The sequence below is a fragment of the Eretmochelys imbricata genome, chromosome 7 (genome assembly GCF_965152235.1).
Source record: "Eretmochelys imbricata isolate rEreImb1 chromosome 7, rEreImb1.hap1, whole genome shotgun sequence".
Lineage (NCBI taxonomy): Eukaryota > Metazoa > Chordata > Testudines > Cheloniidae > Eretmochelys > Eretmochelys imbricata.
Window position 1 is genome coordinate 16,965,038 of NC_135578.1, and position 16,451 is coordinate 16,981,488.

At 41.7% G+C, this 16,451-nt stretch overlaps 1 protein-coding gene across 1 annotated transcript in view; it reads left to right on the forward strand.

The window, feature by feature from the left end:
• The window catches only part of GRM7 (glutamate metabotropic receptor 7), a 489,509-nt gene that overhangs the window by 253,548 nt on the left and 219,510 nt on the right, over nucleotides 1-16,451 (forward strand). Inside the window, exon 3 of the mRNA XM_077821561.1 lies at nucleotides 15,888-16,029. Within this exon, the coding sequence (XP_077677687.1) occupies nucleotides 15,888-16,029 (142 nt within the window). The remainder of the gene's footprint in view (nucleotides 1-15,887; nucleotides 16,030-16,451) is intronic.

The following is a 16,451-nucleotide window of genomic DNA, read 5'->3' on the forward strand; positions in this document are numbered from 1 at the left end:
GTGGTGTACACTATCATTCTAGTTCTTTCATTCTGTAGCTCAGCTTTCTAATGATGGCACCCTGAATTGTGGTTTAAGCACCCTTGTGCAATTTCTCTAATGTCAGTCTTTGGGGCTGCTAAATGCAGTACTACACTTATTAAGATTTGTATTTACTACAATAATTTTTGTCTTGTATATTGTACAGCAGAAACTCTAAGAAATACAAGGAATAATGCTGAAAATATAGCTAAGATAGTGCGTATACAGTGTACAAACCTACACCACATGTTTGAAAATGATGTGATAAACTGTGGAACCATGACATAGGTGTACACGTTTGACCTTTTTGCCTGCCCTCTCTCTTTCCTTGGACTGCATGTAATATTCCAAGCATCTGAAAAGCTTCTTAAATTAAGCTCCTAGAGAAGTCTCTTCTCCTTCCTCCTCCTAATGTGGCATATTTCCTTGTTTTGTTTTGTTTCATTCTGTAGTGCTGCCCTTCACCGTGGTATCTGAGCATGTTCTATATAAAATTATTGGTAATAATAAAGTCCCTAGTAGACTTCATGGAGTCTATTGCACTTTTCACTGTGGGGTCATAATTTTTCAGGGTAGGATTTATTTTTTGATTTTTAAAAAGACCCTAGTTTGATGGGAATCCCATCAAATTAGCACAGCCCAAGGCTCAGGGTGGTGCATTACAGTCTTGGGTCAGAGAGAGCTTCTTAAACACATAATAATGTCACTTTTTAAATATCCAATAATTTGTGACCTAGTGGGATTCAAAATACGTACAGCTGAAAGGGAGAGATTCCTAGCTCCCCAAAGGAATCCAGTACTCACCCCAACCCCACCACACATTCCTAAAGTAGCTTCTCTGTCACATGTAGTGTATACTGAATATATGATCGTGTGGCCGAAAGGTTTTATTAGACACACTCTTAGGTGACAAGAGGGTGTGGTGATTAGCTGAAGGGAGTGACCAGTGTGGGCATGTGTCTGGGGATGACTTTTGTGCAATTACTGTATGTGTACATTTGGCTCAGGTGTTGGGGGAGTGGGGGACAAGAATAAATTGGAACAGGAAAGAAGAGAGAGAGGTTTGGGGGCATGTATGTGAATTTTAGCCGAGCAATAACTAGCATAAGCAGCAAAAAGTCCTGTGGCACCTTATAGACTAATGGATGTATTGGAGCATAAGCTTTCGTGCCTTTGTCATCTGCATGCATCTGACAAAGTGGGTATTCACCCACGAAAGCTTATGCTTCAATAGGTCCATTAGCCTATAAGGTGCCACAGGACTCTTTGCCGCTTTTACAGATCCAGACTAACACAGCTACCCCTCTGATACTTCACAATAACTAGCATGTTACAGTTAGTGCATGCTCCTTTATACCTGAACATTTTCCCTTGTAAATAAGACACACACACAAAATAAATGTGCTCTAACAGCATCTCAATGCCAGTCAGACTCAGATAATGTTATATTCTACAAGGCACCTTAAAGCACTATAAGGAAATCTGCAAGTTTTCACATTCAGCAAGCAACTGAGACTAATTAGAAATGCTACCCAAGTCCGCATACTCTGTGTAGGCCTTCCTGGGGGATCTGAGTGTGATGAAAATTATTCTTTTGTGAATAATTGCTCCTTTTGATGGAGTCTCCAGCCAGTTTTAATGAAGAAACAGCACAGAAACACCACACTTCCTTATATGTCTCCCCTTTGCCAGCAGCCCAGCCTGGGTGCTGGAGCTACTGTTGTTCCTCAGAGCTCCGCTGCACTACAGATGTGTACATTTGCTCAGTGAATCCCTGTAACTTGTGTTCAGGATGTAAAAGACAAACACATAACACTAAGCCCTAGAGACCCCCCTGCCTCCCAACCCACAGAATACTAGTTAAAGCAAAATGTCTCTTTTGAGGTTAGGGAGAAAGGGAGATCTAGTTGGGTTAGAAAGAGGGGAGGATTAAAGGCAGGGACTTATAAATGGGGAAGAGATGGGAGAGGGTGAATTAAAATGGCTTGGATAACTTCAGAGCTGTGCTTTTCTGGGATATAGAACTAAAGAAGTATCAAGCTTTGTAATTACTCTGACACAATCCCTGTAGAATGATACATTCGAGGAATGTTTAGGGTCTTGAAAAGAAATCAAGCTGTTTCCTTTTAAAAGGTAGGGGGAAATTTCCCTGATCTTATTCTTTGTTCAGAAATTCTGATAAACACATCAATGAAACAATTTTTCATGGCTCTTAATTTAAAGTAACCTGTGAATCAAATTAAATGGGGGTTTACTGTTAGTAGTTTAAAAGCAGATAATATGGAAATGTTGCTTCAGCAAGTTATTTTGCTATCAAAAATGTCTGTGTAAAGAACACAAATTATTTTTTAAAAAAATGTCTATGGCTAGCTGATTATCCAATTAAATTGTGATAAGGAAAGGGCCTTCTGGAGAATGTCAGAGAAGCGGAGTATTATTGTTGCACTGGAATCAAAATACTACACAATCACAGGTATCCATGGATACTGAAACAGCACTCTGATTACTAGATACATCCATTTCCTTTAAATATTGGAGTTAGGTGTGTGACACCCTGAACAAGTATTAGTTCGTGACTAGTTGAACTTAAACAAAGTATTCATAGAATCACAGAAGTGTAGGACTGTTAGGGACCTCAATAGGTCACCTAGCCCAATCTCCTGCACTCAAGGTAGGAGTATGGGGTATGAATCTTAGAGGTACAGTGCAAAACTTGTAGCCCAAGGGAGGGTGGCTATGGTTGCTTTAAGCCAACTTTGCTCTTTCCCAGTTCTGGGCTGTTTCGCCTCTGCTGAGTGGTGCCTATCTGTACCCAGCTGTCTATGGGACAAAGCATTGCCAGGAATCTCCACAGCACAGCCCTGCCCCCAGAATACCCCGCACCCCATCAGAACCTGTGAAGGACTTCTAGGAGGGCAGCCTTATGGGGGTCTTCCACAGTGCCTACAGCAGGAAACCCTCTCCTGACCAGATTGGTGGGGTTTACAGACCTTTTGTGATATTCTAGCCTGTTAACACTGGGTAAAAGGCTGGAAGCTCCCTCTGATTGGTTTTAAGGAAATATTACAAGAGGAAGAAAAATAATATGTAAATTACAAGACATCAAGGATTGAGCTTTAGGCATCTACTTCTGGGGGCTATTTAAGAGAGAGAGAGAGAGACACACACACACACACATATCCTCCTCTGCCTTGGTGGGTCCTGCGCTTATTGGTGGATTTTCTTGCCTCAGAGATTCATGGCAGCCCACAGTTTGGCCACTCTTGCTAGTGGCTCAAACCTGCTGTCCACTCAGCTAACCTTATTGCTGGCCAGCATGGGGGAAACGGAGAACAATCCCCACAGTCTTTGTGTCCCACCTAGTGGGTCAGGGACAGGGCAGATACTTTTCCAATTTAGACTTTCCCTTCTGGTGTTTCTCACAGACCAGGTCAACTCCTCCTCTGTCCGATCAGGGGATGGGGGGGAACCCGGGCCCACTCTCTACACCGGGTTCCAGCCCAAGCCCTGTGGATAGCAGCTGTCCACAATGTTCCCTGTATCAGCTGCGTGACAGCTAGAACTCCTTGGGCTACTTTACCCTTGCCTTCCTCCCAGCACCTTCTTTATCCTCACTGCAGGATCTTCCTCCTGAAGCCTGATCACACTTGAACTCTTCAGTCCTCCAGCAGCACGCCTTCTCACTCCCTGCTCCTGGCACGCTCCCCCTACTAACCGATGGGAGGTCCTTTTTAAACCAGGTGTCCTGATTAGCCTGCCTGCCATAATTGAATCTAGAAAGTTCTTAATTGGCTCCAGGTGTCTTGATTAGCTTGCCTGTCTTAATTGGTTCTGGCAGGTTCCTGATTGCTCTAGGGCAGCCCCTGCTCTGGTCACTCAGGGAACAGAAAACTGTTCATCCAGTGGCCAATAGATTTGCCTTCTACCAGACTCCTGTATCCCCCTGGTCTGGGTCTGTCACAATATATATTATTTCAGGTGGAAAAAATATAAGGTGGGATTTTTAAAAGTGCTCAGTATTGGCCTAACTCTGTTCTCATTAATGGTAAAACTCCAATTCACTTCAATGGGAGCAGAATTAGGCCAATGGTCAGAGCTTGAGAAAATTCTTACATAATATTTAAGGCAGGAATAAACTACTGGCATAAAGAAAGATTGAAGCACAATCCTTCAGATGAAGTTTCGTTCACCCGTCAGAGACCCTCCAAAACTTACACTATACCTTAAAAGGTAACATGTAAATGACATAAAGCACTTGCAACTTATAGTGCTTAACTTTAATTTAAAAATGATTATTTCTGTTTGCTGGAGAAAACGTTGGAAAAGTTTGAAAGTGTCTGAAATGGAGAAATAAATGAACATCAAAAAGAATGGAAGAGGCTTGTATCAGAAAGGTTCCATGTGATGCAACACACTGTAGTTTGTGAAGTATTTGGGGAATGTTCTCACATCTTTTTTTTTCCCCTCGCCCAATGATTTTCCCTGGTTTTTTTATTTCATTTTCTTATACTATATTTTTGTTTACAGAAAAAAGCCCTTTCCCATTATCAAATCATAGAAATGTAGAGCTATAAAGGACATCAAGAGGTCTTCTAGTCCAGTGGTTCTGAAAGCCAGTCCGCCGCTTGTTCAAGGAAAGCCCCTGGTGGGCCAGACCGGTTTGTTTACCAGCCGCATCCGCAGGTCCGGCCAGTTGCGGCTCCCACTGGCTGCAGTTCGCTGCTCCAGGCCACTGGGGGCTGCGGGAAGTGGCGCGGGCCAAGGGATGTGCTGGCTGCCCTTCCCGCAGCCTCCATTGGCCCGGAGTGGCGAACCGCGGCCAGTGGGAGCCGCGATCTGCCGAATCTGCAAGTAAACAAACCAGTCCGGCCCACCAGGGGCTTTCCCTGAGCAAGCGGCGGACCGGCTTTGAGAACCACTGATCTAGTCCAGCCCCTCCCGAGGCTGGAATGAGTACACCTAGACCATCCCTGACAAATATTTGTTTGACATGTTCTTAAAAACGTCCTGTGATAGGGATTCCACAACCTCCCTAGGTAACCTGTTCTAGGCTTTAAGATCCTTATTGTTAGAGAGTTTTCTAAAGCTCCCTTGCCACAAACTGTGCATGTTAAAAGTCAACTTGTTTGACTAATTTTTCAGAATGAAACAAATATATATAATGGAAGGAAAAATTGAGGCAGTTATAAAATACGTACTTGGGGGAAGGGTGGAGAGGAGGGGGAAAGAAACAAACCAAAAAGCCCATGTTCTATGCCACTGGGGAGACAGTGGTTTTGGGGAGCTGTTCGTGACAGTAATTGAGGAAAGTGGTTTCTCCCAATGAGCCATCCTGCTCAAAGTAAAAGCAGGAACTAGAAAACAGATGTCATGGCATCCCATTTACTACAAAAGTAGTCTTTCAGTTTGTCATTTGGCTCTGTGAACTCACTGTACTCTTCATACTTATACCCAGCCTTCTGGTCACCACTTACCATTGTGTTTCATACTTTCCCCTTTTATCCCTGCACTCTAAGCAGTATCTTAAGATTGAAGCCCCTGGGTTTCCAGCCTCACTTTATCAATTAAAACTCCTCTGGCAGAAAGTGAGAGCACAGTGGCCATTGTAAGGATCAAAGTGAAACAAAAGAAGGTTCTCTTTGCACAGGGATTAGCTGGTGCTAATGTTTCTTCCTCCTTAACCACTTGTGCTCAGAAAAGTTTTCATTTTAAAAGTAGAAGTTGGGAGCAAAATGTGTGTTTCATGCCTGTAAATGTGGGGTCCTTTTGTTGCTATTACTGTTTTCCTGGACCTCCTAAAAGGCTTGGTGCAGTGGATATTTGTAATTTTTAATTACAATAATTATTATTTCTGTCGGATAACACTGGAGTAGACATATTGAAATAAGATGCTGAAGGGAACAGCCATGCTGTAGTTGGACTGGACACAGGCAGCCTTGACCTATGGCCTGGCCAGTTCTCCTAAGCTAAGCAGTGTCAGGCCTGGTCAGTCCCCAGATAGACTTTTAAATCCTACAGCTATTCTGAGCTATTCCAGGTTGCAGAGCAGACTGTTGGCACATGGGGAGGGTTGCTATAACCTAGGGCAGCCTACAAGGTTACTGTAATTTGTACTGAGGGCTGCGTCAGCCTGCAGCTAGCCCAGAATCTGGGTAAGTACTTAAAGACACCTTTACTACCTATTAGTTGGACCTTCTCTGCTGTGCTGTGACATGCAGTACAGAATCATTCCTCTCTATTCTCACCAATGGGATTTCCACACCTTCATGCTCCTGCATTATTCCTCCATGTTTGTTTTTTGCCAGAGTTAGATTGTCAATTTTTGGGGGCAGGTACAATATATTATTATTATTAATAATTATATATAATATAAGTGTATATTTAGTAAAGACTTTCCCTGCCATGAAGAGCCCACAATATCATCTAATGATTAAACTTTTCCATTGGCTTCATTGGTACATAATCTTAAACTCCCTTTTCAGTATGGCTCAACTATGTCTTTCCGTAGGTGAGAAGCAAGCAGACACTTTAATTGAGGATGACTTTTATGAAAAGATTACAGAAAAGATTTTCAAGTGTTAGGCACCCAAATACCACTGAAATTCAATGGGCATTGATGAGCTCCTGACTCCTTTAGAAAGAAAAGGAGTACTTGTGGCACCTTAGAGACTAACAAATTTATTTGAGCATAAGCTTTCGTGAGCTACAGCTCACTTCATCCTTTAGGCTGCTTTGCAAATCCCAGCCTAAAATGACAAAAAAACAAAGAGAAAAGAAAAGACTATAGGAAACTATGAGGTGCAGCTCTCCCGACAATCTGTCTTGAACTCTGAGAACAAAATGGCTGTAGTCTAGATCTGTATGTATCCCAGGGAGCTTTAGAGTCAAGCCAAAATTTAATCTTTAATTCAAAATTATCTTGCCCCCAGTGGTTAAATCGGAACTTCACTGTCAGTATCATATACTTCATAGAATCATAGAAGATTAGGGTTGGAAGAGACCTCAGGAGGTCATCTAGTCCAACCCCCTACTCAAAGCAGGCCCAACCCCAACTAAATCATCCCAGCCAGGGCTTTGTCAAGTCAGGCATTAAAATAGTCAAGGGATGGAGATTCCACCACCTCCCTAGGTAACCCATTCCAGTGCTTCACCACCCTCCTAGTGAAATAGTTTTTCCTAATATCTAACCTAGACCTCTCACACTGCAACTTGAGATCATTGCTCCATCTTCTGCCATCTGCAACCACTGAGAACGGCCGAGCTCCATCTTCTTTGGAACCCCCCTACAGGTAGTTGAAGGCTGCTATCAAATCCCCCCTCACTCTTCTTTTCTGCAGACTAAATAAGCCCAGTTCCCTCAGCCTCTTCTCATAAGTCATGTGCCCCAGCCTCCTAATAATTTTTCTTGCTCTCTGCTGCACTCTCTCCAATTTGTCCACATCCTTTCTGAAGTGGAGGGCCCAAAACTGGATGCAATACTCCAGATCTGGCTACACCAGTGCTGAATAGAAGGGAATAATCGCTTCCCTCCGTCTGCTGGTAATGCTGCTACTAATGCAGCCCAATATGCCATTAGCCTTCTTGGCAACAAGGGCACACTTGACTCATATCCAGCTTCTCATCCATTATAATCCCCAGGTCCTTTTCTGTAGAACTGCTGCCTAGCCAGTTGGTCCCTAGTCTGTTGCAGTGCATGGGATCCTTCCATCCTAAGTGCAGGACTCTGCACTTGTCCATGTTGAACCTCATCAGATTTCTTTTGGCCCAATCCTCCAATTTGTCTAGGTCACTCTGGACCCTATCCCTACCCTCCAGTGTACCTCTCCCCCCAGCTTAGTGTTATCCACGAACTTGCTGAGGGTGCAATCCAACCCATCATCCAGATAATTAACGAAGATCAACCCCTGGGGCACTCTGCTTGATACCAGCTGCCAACTAGACATTGAGCTGTTGATCGCTACCCGTTTAGCCAGACAGTCTAGCCAGCTTTCTATCCACCTTATAATCCATTCATCCAATCCATACTTCTTTAACTTGCTGGCAAGAATACTGTGGGCAACCGTATCAACAGCTTTGCTAAAGTTGAGATATATCACATCCACCGCTTTCCCCATATCCACAGTCAGTTTTCTCATCACAGAAGGCAATCAGGTTGGTCAGGCATGACTTACCCTTGGTGAATCCATTTTGACTGTTCCTGATCACCTTCCAAGTGCTTCCTCAAGGAATCTATTTTGACCTGTTTCATGATTTTTCCAGGGACAGAGGTGAGGCTGCCTGGTCTGTAGGTGCCCGGATTCTCCTTTTTCCCTTTTTAAAAGATGGGCACTATGTTTGCCTTTTTTAAATCATCTGGTACCTCTTCCAGTTGCCTGGAGTTTTCAAAAATAATGGGCAATGGCTCTGCAGTCACATCAGCCAACTGCCCTCAGATGCATTAGGTCCAGAACCATGGACTTGTGCATGTCCAGCTTTTCTAAATAGCCCTTAACCTCTCCTTTTGCCACTGAGGGCTGCTCACCTCCTCTCCTTACTGTGCTCCCCCATGCAGCAGTCTGGGAGTTGACCTTGTCTGTGAAGACAGAGGCGAAAAAAGCATTGAGCACTTCAGCTTTTTCCACATCATCTGTCACTAGGTTGCCTCCCCCATTCAGGAAGGGTCCTACACTTTTCCTGACCATCTTCGTGTTGCTAACATACCTGTAGAAACCCTCCTTGTTACCTTTCACATTCCTTGCTAGCTGAAACTCCAGTTGTGCTTTGGCCTTCCTGATTACACCCCGCATGCTTGAGCAATATTTTTATACTCCTCCCTAGTCATCTGTCCAAGTTTCCACTTCTTCTAAGCTTCCTTTTTTGTGTTTAAGCTCACCGAAGATTTCTCTGTTAAGCCAAGCTGCTCGCCTGACATATTTGCTATTCTTTCTGAACATAGGGATGGTTTGTTTCTGCACCCTCAATAAGGCTTCTTTAAAATACAGCCAGTTCTCCTGGACTCCTTTCAGCCACCCAGGGGATCCTGCTCATCAGTTCCCTGAGGAAGTCAGTCTACTTTTTCTGAAGTCCAGGGTCCATATTCTGCTGTTCGCCTTTGTTCCTTTTGTCAGGATCCGGAACTCAACCATCTCATGGTCACTGCTGCCCAGGTTGCCACCAAGTTCTACTTCCCCTGCCAATTCTTCCCCGTTTGTGAGCAGCAGTTCAAGAGGAGTGCAGTCCCTAGTTGGTTCCTCCCACACTTGCACTAGGAAGTTGTCCCCAACCCTCTCCAAAAACTTCCTGGATTGTCTGTGCGCCGCTGTATTGCTCTCCCTGCAGATGTCAGGGTGATTGAAGTCTCCCATGAGAACCAGGGCCTGTGATCTGGAAACCTGTTAGTTGTCCAAAGAAAGCCTCATCTACCTCATCCTTCTGGTCTGGTGGTCTATAGCAGACACCCACTTGCTCTTTCCTTTTCCAAATGCCTAGGTTTTACATTTATTTTTTACAATAGAAGGACTTGACTTAACTTCTGACAGCACTGTCTGCCTGAGGAAGGAGGTCCTGGAGGTGGCCACCCTAGCGCTTAACCCTATGTGGTCTGTAATGCCCCATGTTGTGTTATTTTTAAATATATGAAAAGGATGTTCAGAGTCTTGGATGCATGGTTTGGAGTTTAAAAAAAAAATCCAAATAAATAAATACCTATGGGAGCCAAACTTCTTTCCCCTCCCTAAATTATTTCCACCTCATATTTGAATTTTGTTCATTCATTTATTCTTTGGACCATACATTAGAGCTGGAGCATGGATAGAACCTTCTGCATGAAATATTTGGCTGGCCCTTTGCTAAGTACATTAGCACTAAGAGCTTGTTCTTTCTGGCATACTTTAAAGAAAAAAGGAAGGGGAACATTTGCAATGGTTACAAAGTTCAAACATGGTTTCAAATGGGCTAAGCCAGATTTTTTGCCAGTGTGAAGCAAGTTCTTTCAGGTGCACAAATGTCAATAAGTGACCTAGGAAAACTACAAGCAATAAAGCCAGAGAGAGGTTCCGCAAAATGAAGAGGCAGTGTAACAGAGTTATTCCTAAAATGCTCTTTCATTTATCTCTGAGGCTTCCCAGGAATTATGCTTGAATCACATAGGTGTCAATTTCTTAAATAGCAACACATAGAAGACTAGCTGCAATTTGAATACACTTTGTTGAATTTTAAAAGACCTTTAAAATCCTTTCCACAGCAATAGTTGTTCCTTTGCATTCACATGACTGGCATTGGCTCTGCTATTGTGTTCATGTGTTAAAATTCATGTCTCACCCAGATTTGATATTGCCTTACATGTTGCAGTCACCGCTCGAAGAGGTGAAACTATACCATTGTATAGTTGGGCTGATGTTAATGTCTTTGCCTTGCCCCAGTGAAGAATGGCAAAATAAATAGCACACTGACACCTACTGCAGGATGACACAGATTGTGTGCTCTGAAGTAAAGCATGTTACATCGAACCATTTGAAAACAGACCAGATTAAGAAACTTTAGGGAACAAACATATTACGTGATTGGTGTTCATTTGCTCTGCATTTTGTGCACAAAAATGGAGGAGATGTCTTTAAAAATGACTCAATTCAACCCAGTGATGACCTGCAAAGGATCCATAATCCGGACAGACACCTTGATCAGTCCCATAATCTGTTCATGCTCAGGCCTCCAAGCAGTAGTGAACTGTTGAAATGTCACAGCCCCCAACTTTTCCCATGTGGTTGAGCTTGTTACCAAGACTCCCAAGAACTAATGCTACCTGTGTCAGAATTCCCCAGAGTGGCTAATCAGAGCCTTCCGCATTTTCTACCAGTCAAGACAGAAAAGGTAAGCTTTGTTTTGTTTGCTTAAAAAAGATTTGGAGATCTTGTTAGAGAGTTTCAGTCTAAATGTTGTTGTGGGTTTGCTCTCGCTACTTCCAGGGTCTTGCAGTTTTGGGAAAGGTTGTGACTGGAACAATTTAAAACAATTGGGTCTGTTTGCCAGAAAGGCTCATACCACTAGGAAAGCAAGTAACTGTAAAACAAAGCAATTTTCAAGTTATTGTTTGGAGGAAACAGTTTGTCTTGTGCTCTCTCCCTTGTTGTGGATCAGTGTTCTATCTTAATTCCTTATAAGATGAACAAAGGCATATCTGGAGAATGTCTCTGTCAGGTCTATTTCTGGTAGTCTATTCATAGACTTCTTGTACCGCAAAACTATTTGGTTGTGCTAGAGAAGGGGTTAAAAAAATGCCAGAAAGAAGACTCTGTTAGAATTCTATGAATAGCAAGGTAGAGAAAAGAGTTTCAAGAAGTGGTTGCCATCATCCTGCAAACACATGAACAGGTCTCCAAAGGATCAGGGTTATGTAAGTGGTGTTTGGCTGTTGGAACAACGATTTGGGAAACTTTAGTAATATACAATGTGTGTCAAATTGCTGTCCTCAACTTGTCTTTTAATGCACCTGTTTTCATGAATGCAACAGTTTGTTTCACTAAGGCATACGGCTATTCTATATATGTGAATCAGATTCTGTATATGTGAATCAGATTTACTACCCAAAAAGCATTCAAAATGGCCATGCACCAATATTTGAGGACACAATCAAAAATCCATCTTGAACTGTGGTCTTCTTAACCATCTATTTGATTATACCAGGAAAATGACAGAATTCTTAAAGATCATTTATATTACTAATCTTCCCAACATCTCCTATGGGAAGAAAAAAGAAAAAAATACTTTTATTAATCAAGGAGCTATTCTCCAAGCTCATGCACTTGCAGAAATCTGTTGACACTGATGGGAGATAGTACACATCAAAGGGAGAATGAATTATGCCCTTCAATGTTTCCATAACATTTCCATTTCTACTCCCTCCCCTTTCATATTTGGATGATATCGTTAGTGCTAAAAAGAATCAAAATCTTAATGATGCAGCTGCTTGTTCAAACATCTAAAGGGACCATGTTTATGCTTCCAGAATACTATATCTCCCCTTCTCCAAGCATAATGGAAACTTGACTATCTGGCATCTGCCTTCTGGGATGAACATACTGTACTGAGGATAGCAAGATGGGGGGAACATGGTGTCTGCTTGCAGCATTGCTTGAAAGCCAGCAAGCTTCTCAAATGTACTGCAATCCAAATCTTTTCAGATGCCTTCCATTCGCCATTTATCACTACAAAGGACTTCTGCATTAGGTTGCAACATGTCAATTATTTCCCTCTTAAGTCACTAGACAAAAACAGCAACAAACATCTCTCTCAGTGAGCAATGGATCTAGAGCATTATTCTTAGTGGAAACCAATCTGTGAGATGACTCCAAGGTTCCTTGGTACTGCTGTGTTTATAGATTGTCAGCTGCAATGGGTGTGCCATGAAGTTACTTATCAGCGGAATGATCCAGGATCAGTTTAACTTAAAGAACTATGAGATTCACTGTAATTGCTGTGGCAGTTTGTAGCTACTCAGAGCATTTGTCAGTTTTTCTTCTTCTTCAGTGAAGGGTAATATAGTACTGCAGTGGTCCTGTGACAAAATCCTTAATTTGCAACTTTTACAATTTTACCACTTAATTCCCGCTGAGGGCTTTACCTCAGGAATACTGTGAATTAATTTGACAGTTTAAATAACTGTGCATTTCCTCTTGTCTTAGGAGTGCACGTTGAGTACAAGAAAGTGACATTTATGCTATATATGCCACTTGGACAAGTTGTAACAGTAAGGCATATTTTTTGTCCATTCCCCATCCAATTCATTAGGAATATATTATTGTTACGGAATTAAAAATGACATATGGCTATCTGTAATGAGCTCTTCAATATAGATTTAAACTCTTCAAAATGAGTTTATAAGCTCGAATAGAAACACTAGATAATTACATTTGTCTAGCATTTGTGTGTCTCCTTGCCATTACTTTAAAATAGATTTTGCTGTCTTGCAGTGTGCTGGTCTGTTTGGACTGGGGTGAGACAAAGAAGGGCCAAAAAAGCAAATAATATTTTTGCCAGATTTGTTTGGGAAATGTTTTTGTTTGTTTGTTGGTGGGTTATTTTCTCTGGTGGTAGAGACTTTGATATAAATTTAGGGCATATTCCCCTAAATTTATATTCACAAAATGCAAATCAGTCCTGTTACCCTTGAACAGAGGTAGCAAAAATGACAGCAAAACTTCACACTGGCCATTTGGTTTTCAAAAGTGTCAGCCAAGATACTTCTGTGTGTAGCCCTGTTGCAGCACCATCAGACATTATCCTGCTTTAAGAACCCTAGGTCTTTCTGGCCCCTGTACTGTCACCTAGGAATTCCTTTAGTCCCAAATCAGAGTCCTTTGTTCTCAGTACTGACCATAGGCCTGGCCTTTGGTTCTAGTTCAAATGGACCCGGACTTAGTTCTCCTTCTACCCAGCTGCTCTACACAAAGAGATTCCTCAGACACATTCAGTGGTAACCAGTGTGTGTGGCAGCTGGATTTTGCCTCTCTTCCATGCAGACAGCAGAAAGTGTGTGACCCACAGAATACATAATATCTATCTGAGGTGTGGCTGCAACATCTGAAGTCCTTGGTATTTAAGATTTTCTATCAAGTACTATTGTAGCAAATATAACCCATTTATTCAATATCAACTAGTAATTTCATTACCAGCTTTGTCATAACAGTGTATCAGCTGGCCTATCTGAAGGATAATGTTTCTATGGATTCAAACAATCTTTAATGCAGCTGGAGCCTTCAATACAGAAATGCCTTTGTCATTGATTACAGCTCTCAACCTCATCTCCCCGCACCTTCCTCTGTGTCTTTATCTCCACTCTCTCCTCCCATCAACCTGCAGAGCAGGGAAACATTACAATATCTGCATCTTGTCATGCACACCTGAGGACAGCCTGTTGTAAAGCAATCTTCCTTCCCAGCCTAAAGAGTTCTTAAAGTTTCTTGATGATACCGACTTTAAAATATGCTCATTGTCCACATCCACGATTTTCTGTGCACGTCTCTGGTTCCCCCTCTGATGGTAGCTTGAAATTTGCTGATTTATCTCTGTATCTAAGTTATGGAGAGTTATATTGGATTACAGAGCACCTCAGCACTAGCTTCAGATATGTCTAAATAATGGTTCCATCTAGGACACTAAGGCTCCTTAGTGTTGACACTGTGAAATATGCCTACTTCTGTTCACTGCTATGTCAGAGTAGGAGCCTCTTGAAAGAACATTGTAGCTGGAGTGTATATATTTTCAGGTGACAGGTCTGGCACTTCGCAGCAATCTGCTTTCACCTCCCCCACCCCAATGAATTCTCCCAAGTTCCCAAATCTTACTTACAGGAGAAATGGGAAGCTCTTGAGGGAGATACAAAGTGGAAACCATGGCTTGATGGAGTGCCAGAGAGGCCTTAAAGTAACAGTGCCTTAAAGTCACAGCTAATAAGCTTTCTTTAGGCAGAGAGATTTTTCATTCTAAGAGACAGAGGGGGAGAGAGAGAGAGAGTGAGCTTGGTCATCAAACTAAAGTCACTTAGTGGCAAGTAGATATTATTTGCTTTCTCTGTCCACTTCAATGCAGGGCCCATCTACTGGTATCTTTGTCTGTATTAAATCCACAAATTTATTCACAGATGTGCTTGGCTACATGAGGGTTTTTCTTTCAATATTTAGTCTCTCTGTAGTGGCCCTACCCACAAAAAAAATTCCACGTTGAAGGAGTTATTCTTTTGCAGTAAGAAATATAATCCGAGATTTTGCCCATGGTGGTGTGTGAGTCGTCTTCTCCACTGCTCCTTTGCTCTGGAACAGAGTTTCAATCTTCCTCATCAATTCTCCCTTTATTTTAAACCTTATCTGAAAACATCTCTTTTCTCTTTTGCTTCAAGTACTTAATTACATATCCTCACTGCTGTTTCCTATTATGCATATCTGAGAATTTATTAATTAACACTATGAAGTATTTTGAGGGAGAGAGAGTTTGTATCTAAGATGATAGATATTATAATTAGGTAACAAAAGAAGAAACACATTCATATGAATCCATCCCCCCCCTTCATGTGAAGAACTCCACAGAAGATGTAAAATAGTAAATGGAACTATTTTTCTAAAACAAGATTAATAAATTAAACCTAATTAAATGAATTATGTTTGTTGAGCAGCTTTTGCATCCTGGCTTCTGTTTTGCGACCATTATACTGGCTGCAATTATTGTTCTTTAATTCTGGTTACTAACTGTGGGTTAAATCCTGCAAATGTTTACTCTCCCATGAATTTTTATTCAGATGGGGTAACCCCATTCACTTTAAAGGTGGACACCTGCATGAACAAGCATGTGTGAGACTGATCTCTGTGTATTCACAATATTTGGACTTCTGTATTATTCCTGTTTTGATTTAACTTGTCAGAGTGGTTTCTTTTGATTTTCTTTCTATTTATGAAGTTAAAAAAAATTAAAGCTATTACGCCAAATAAAGTTGTTCAGTATTTTGTATGTTTGTGTATGCCATTATCAACCTCCATTGCCTTCCAGTTTACTTTATTTCAGTATTTTTTTTATCTTGTCCATTTCCATCATCTCTTTACTGTCTGGTTAGTTTGTTTTTTCTCTTTTGCATGGTTTATTTTTTGTCCATTTGTGACTCTATCCACCCATGCATATTGTATGTATCCTGTCACATAGCATACACTTCCAAAGAGAAAAAAGAACAACAACAAAAAACCAAGACTGGATTACAGGGCTTAACATGAGCTTAACTACTTCCTCAGGATGGTGATCGAATACTGATTTTTATTTTCTTCTCCAACTTCTGTGTATTTTCCACACTCTTCTCCTTGCTCTTCATTTACAGATTTTTTTTCTTCTTCTTTTTCTCTAAACAGGTGGGCTCTGCATTGCCCAGTCACTGAAAATTCCCCAGGATCGCAAAGAGAAGACCATTGACTTTGATAAAATTATCAAGCAGCTCCTGGACACTCCCAATGCCAGGGCCATTGTTATTTTTGCCAACGATGAGGATATAAAGTAAGTGTGACTGAGAAAATTAATACATTTGTGCTTGCTGGCTTTATGGAGTAGACAAAGTAAATAAGAATGTACAGAGAAATGTAATGAGTGATCTATTTTTAGGAACCTGTGGATCACTTTATAGAGAGATAGCAGAAGAATACATCGTATATTGTTGAAAGTCTCTGGGTAAGGTTAAAAGGTAAAAAACAAGGGTGATGTCATGGTAGGGGTCTACTACAGACCACCAAACCAGGAAGAAGAGGTGGATGAGGATTTTTTAAAACAACTAACAAAATCGTCCAAATCACAGGACTTGGTGGTGATGGGGGACTTCAACTACCCAGCTATCTGTTGGGAAAATAACACAGCAGGGCACAGATTATCCAACAAGTTCCTGGAATGTACTGGAGATTTTTTTTTTTAATTTCACAAGGTGG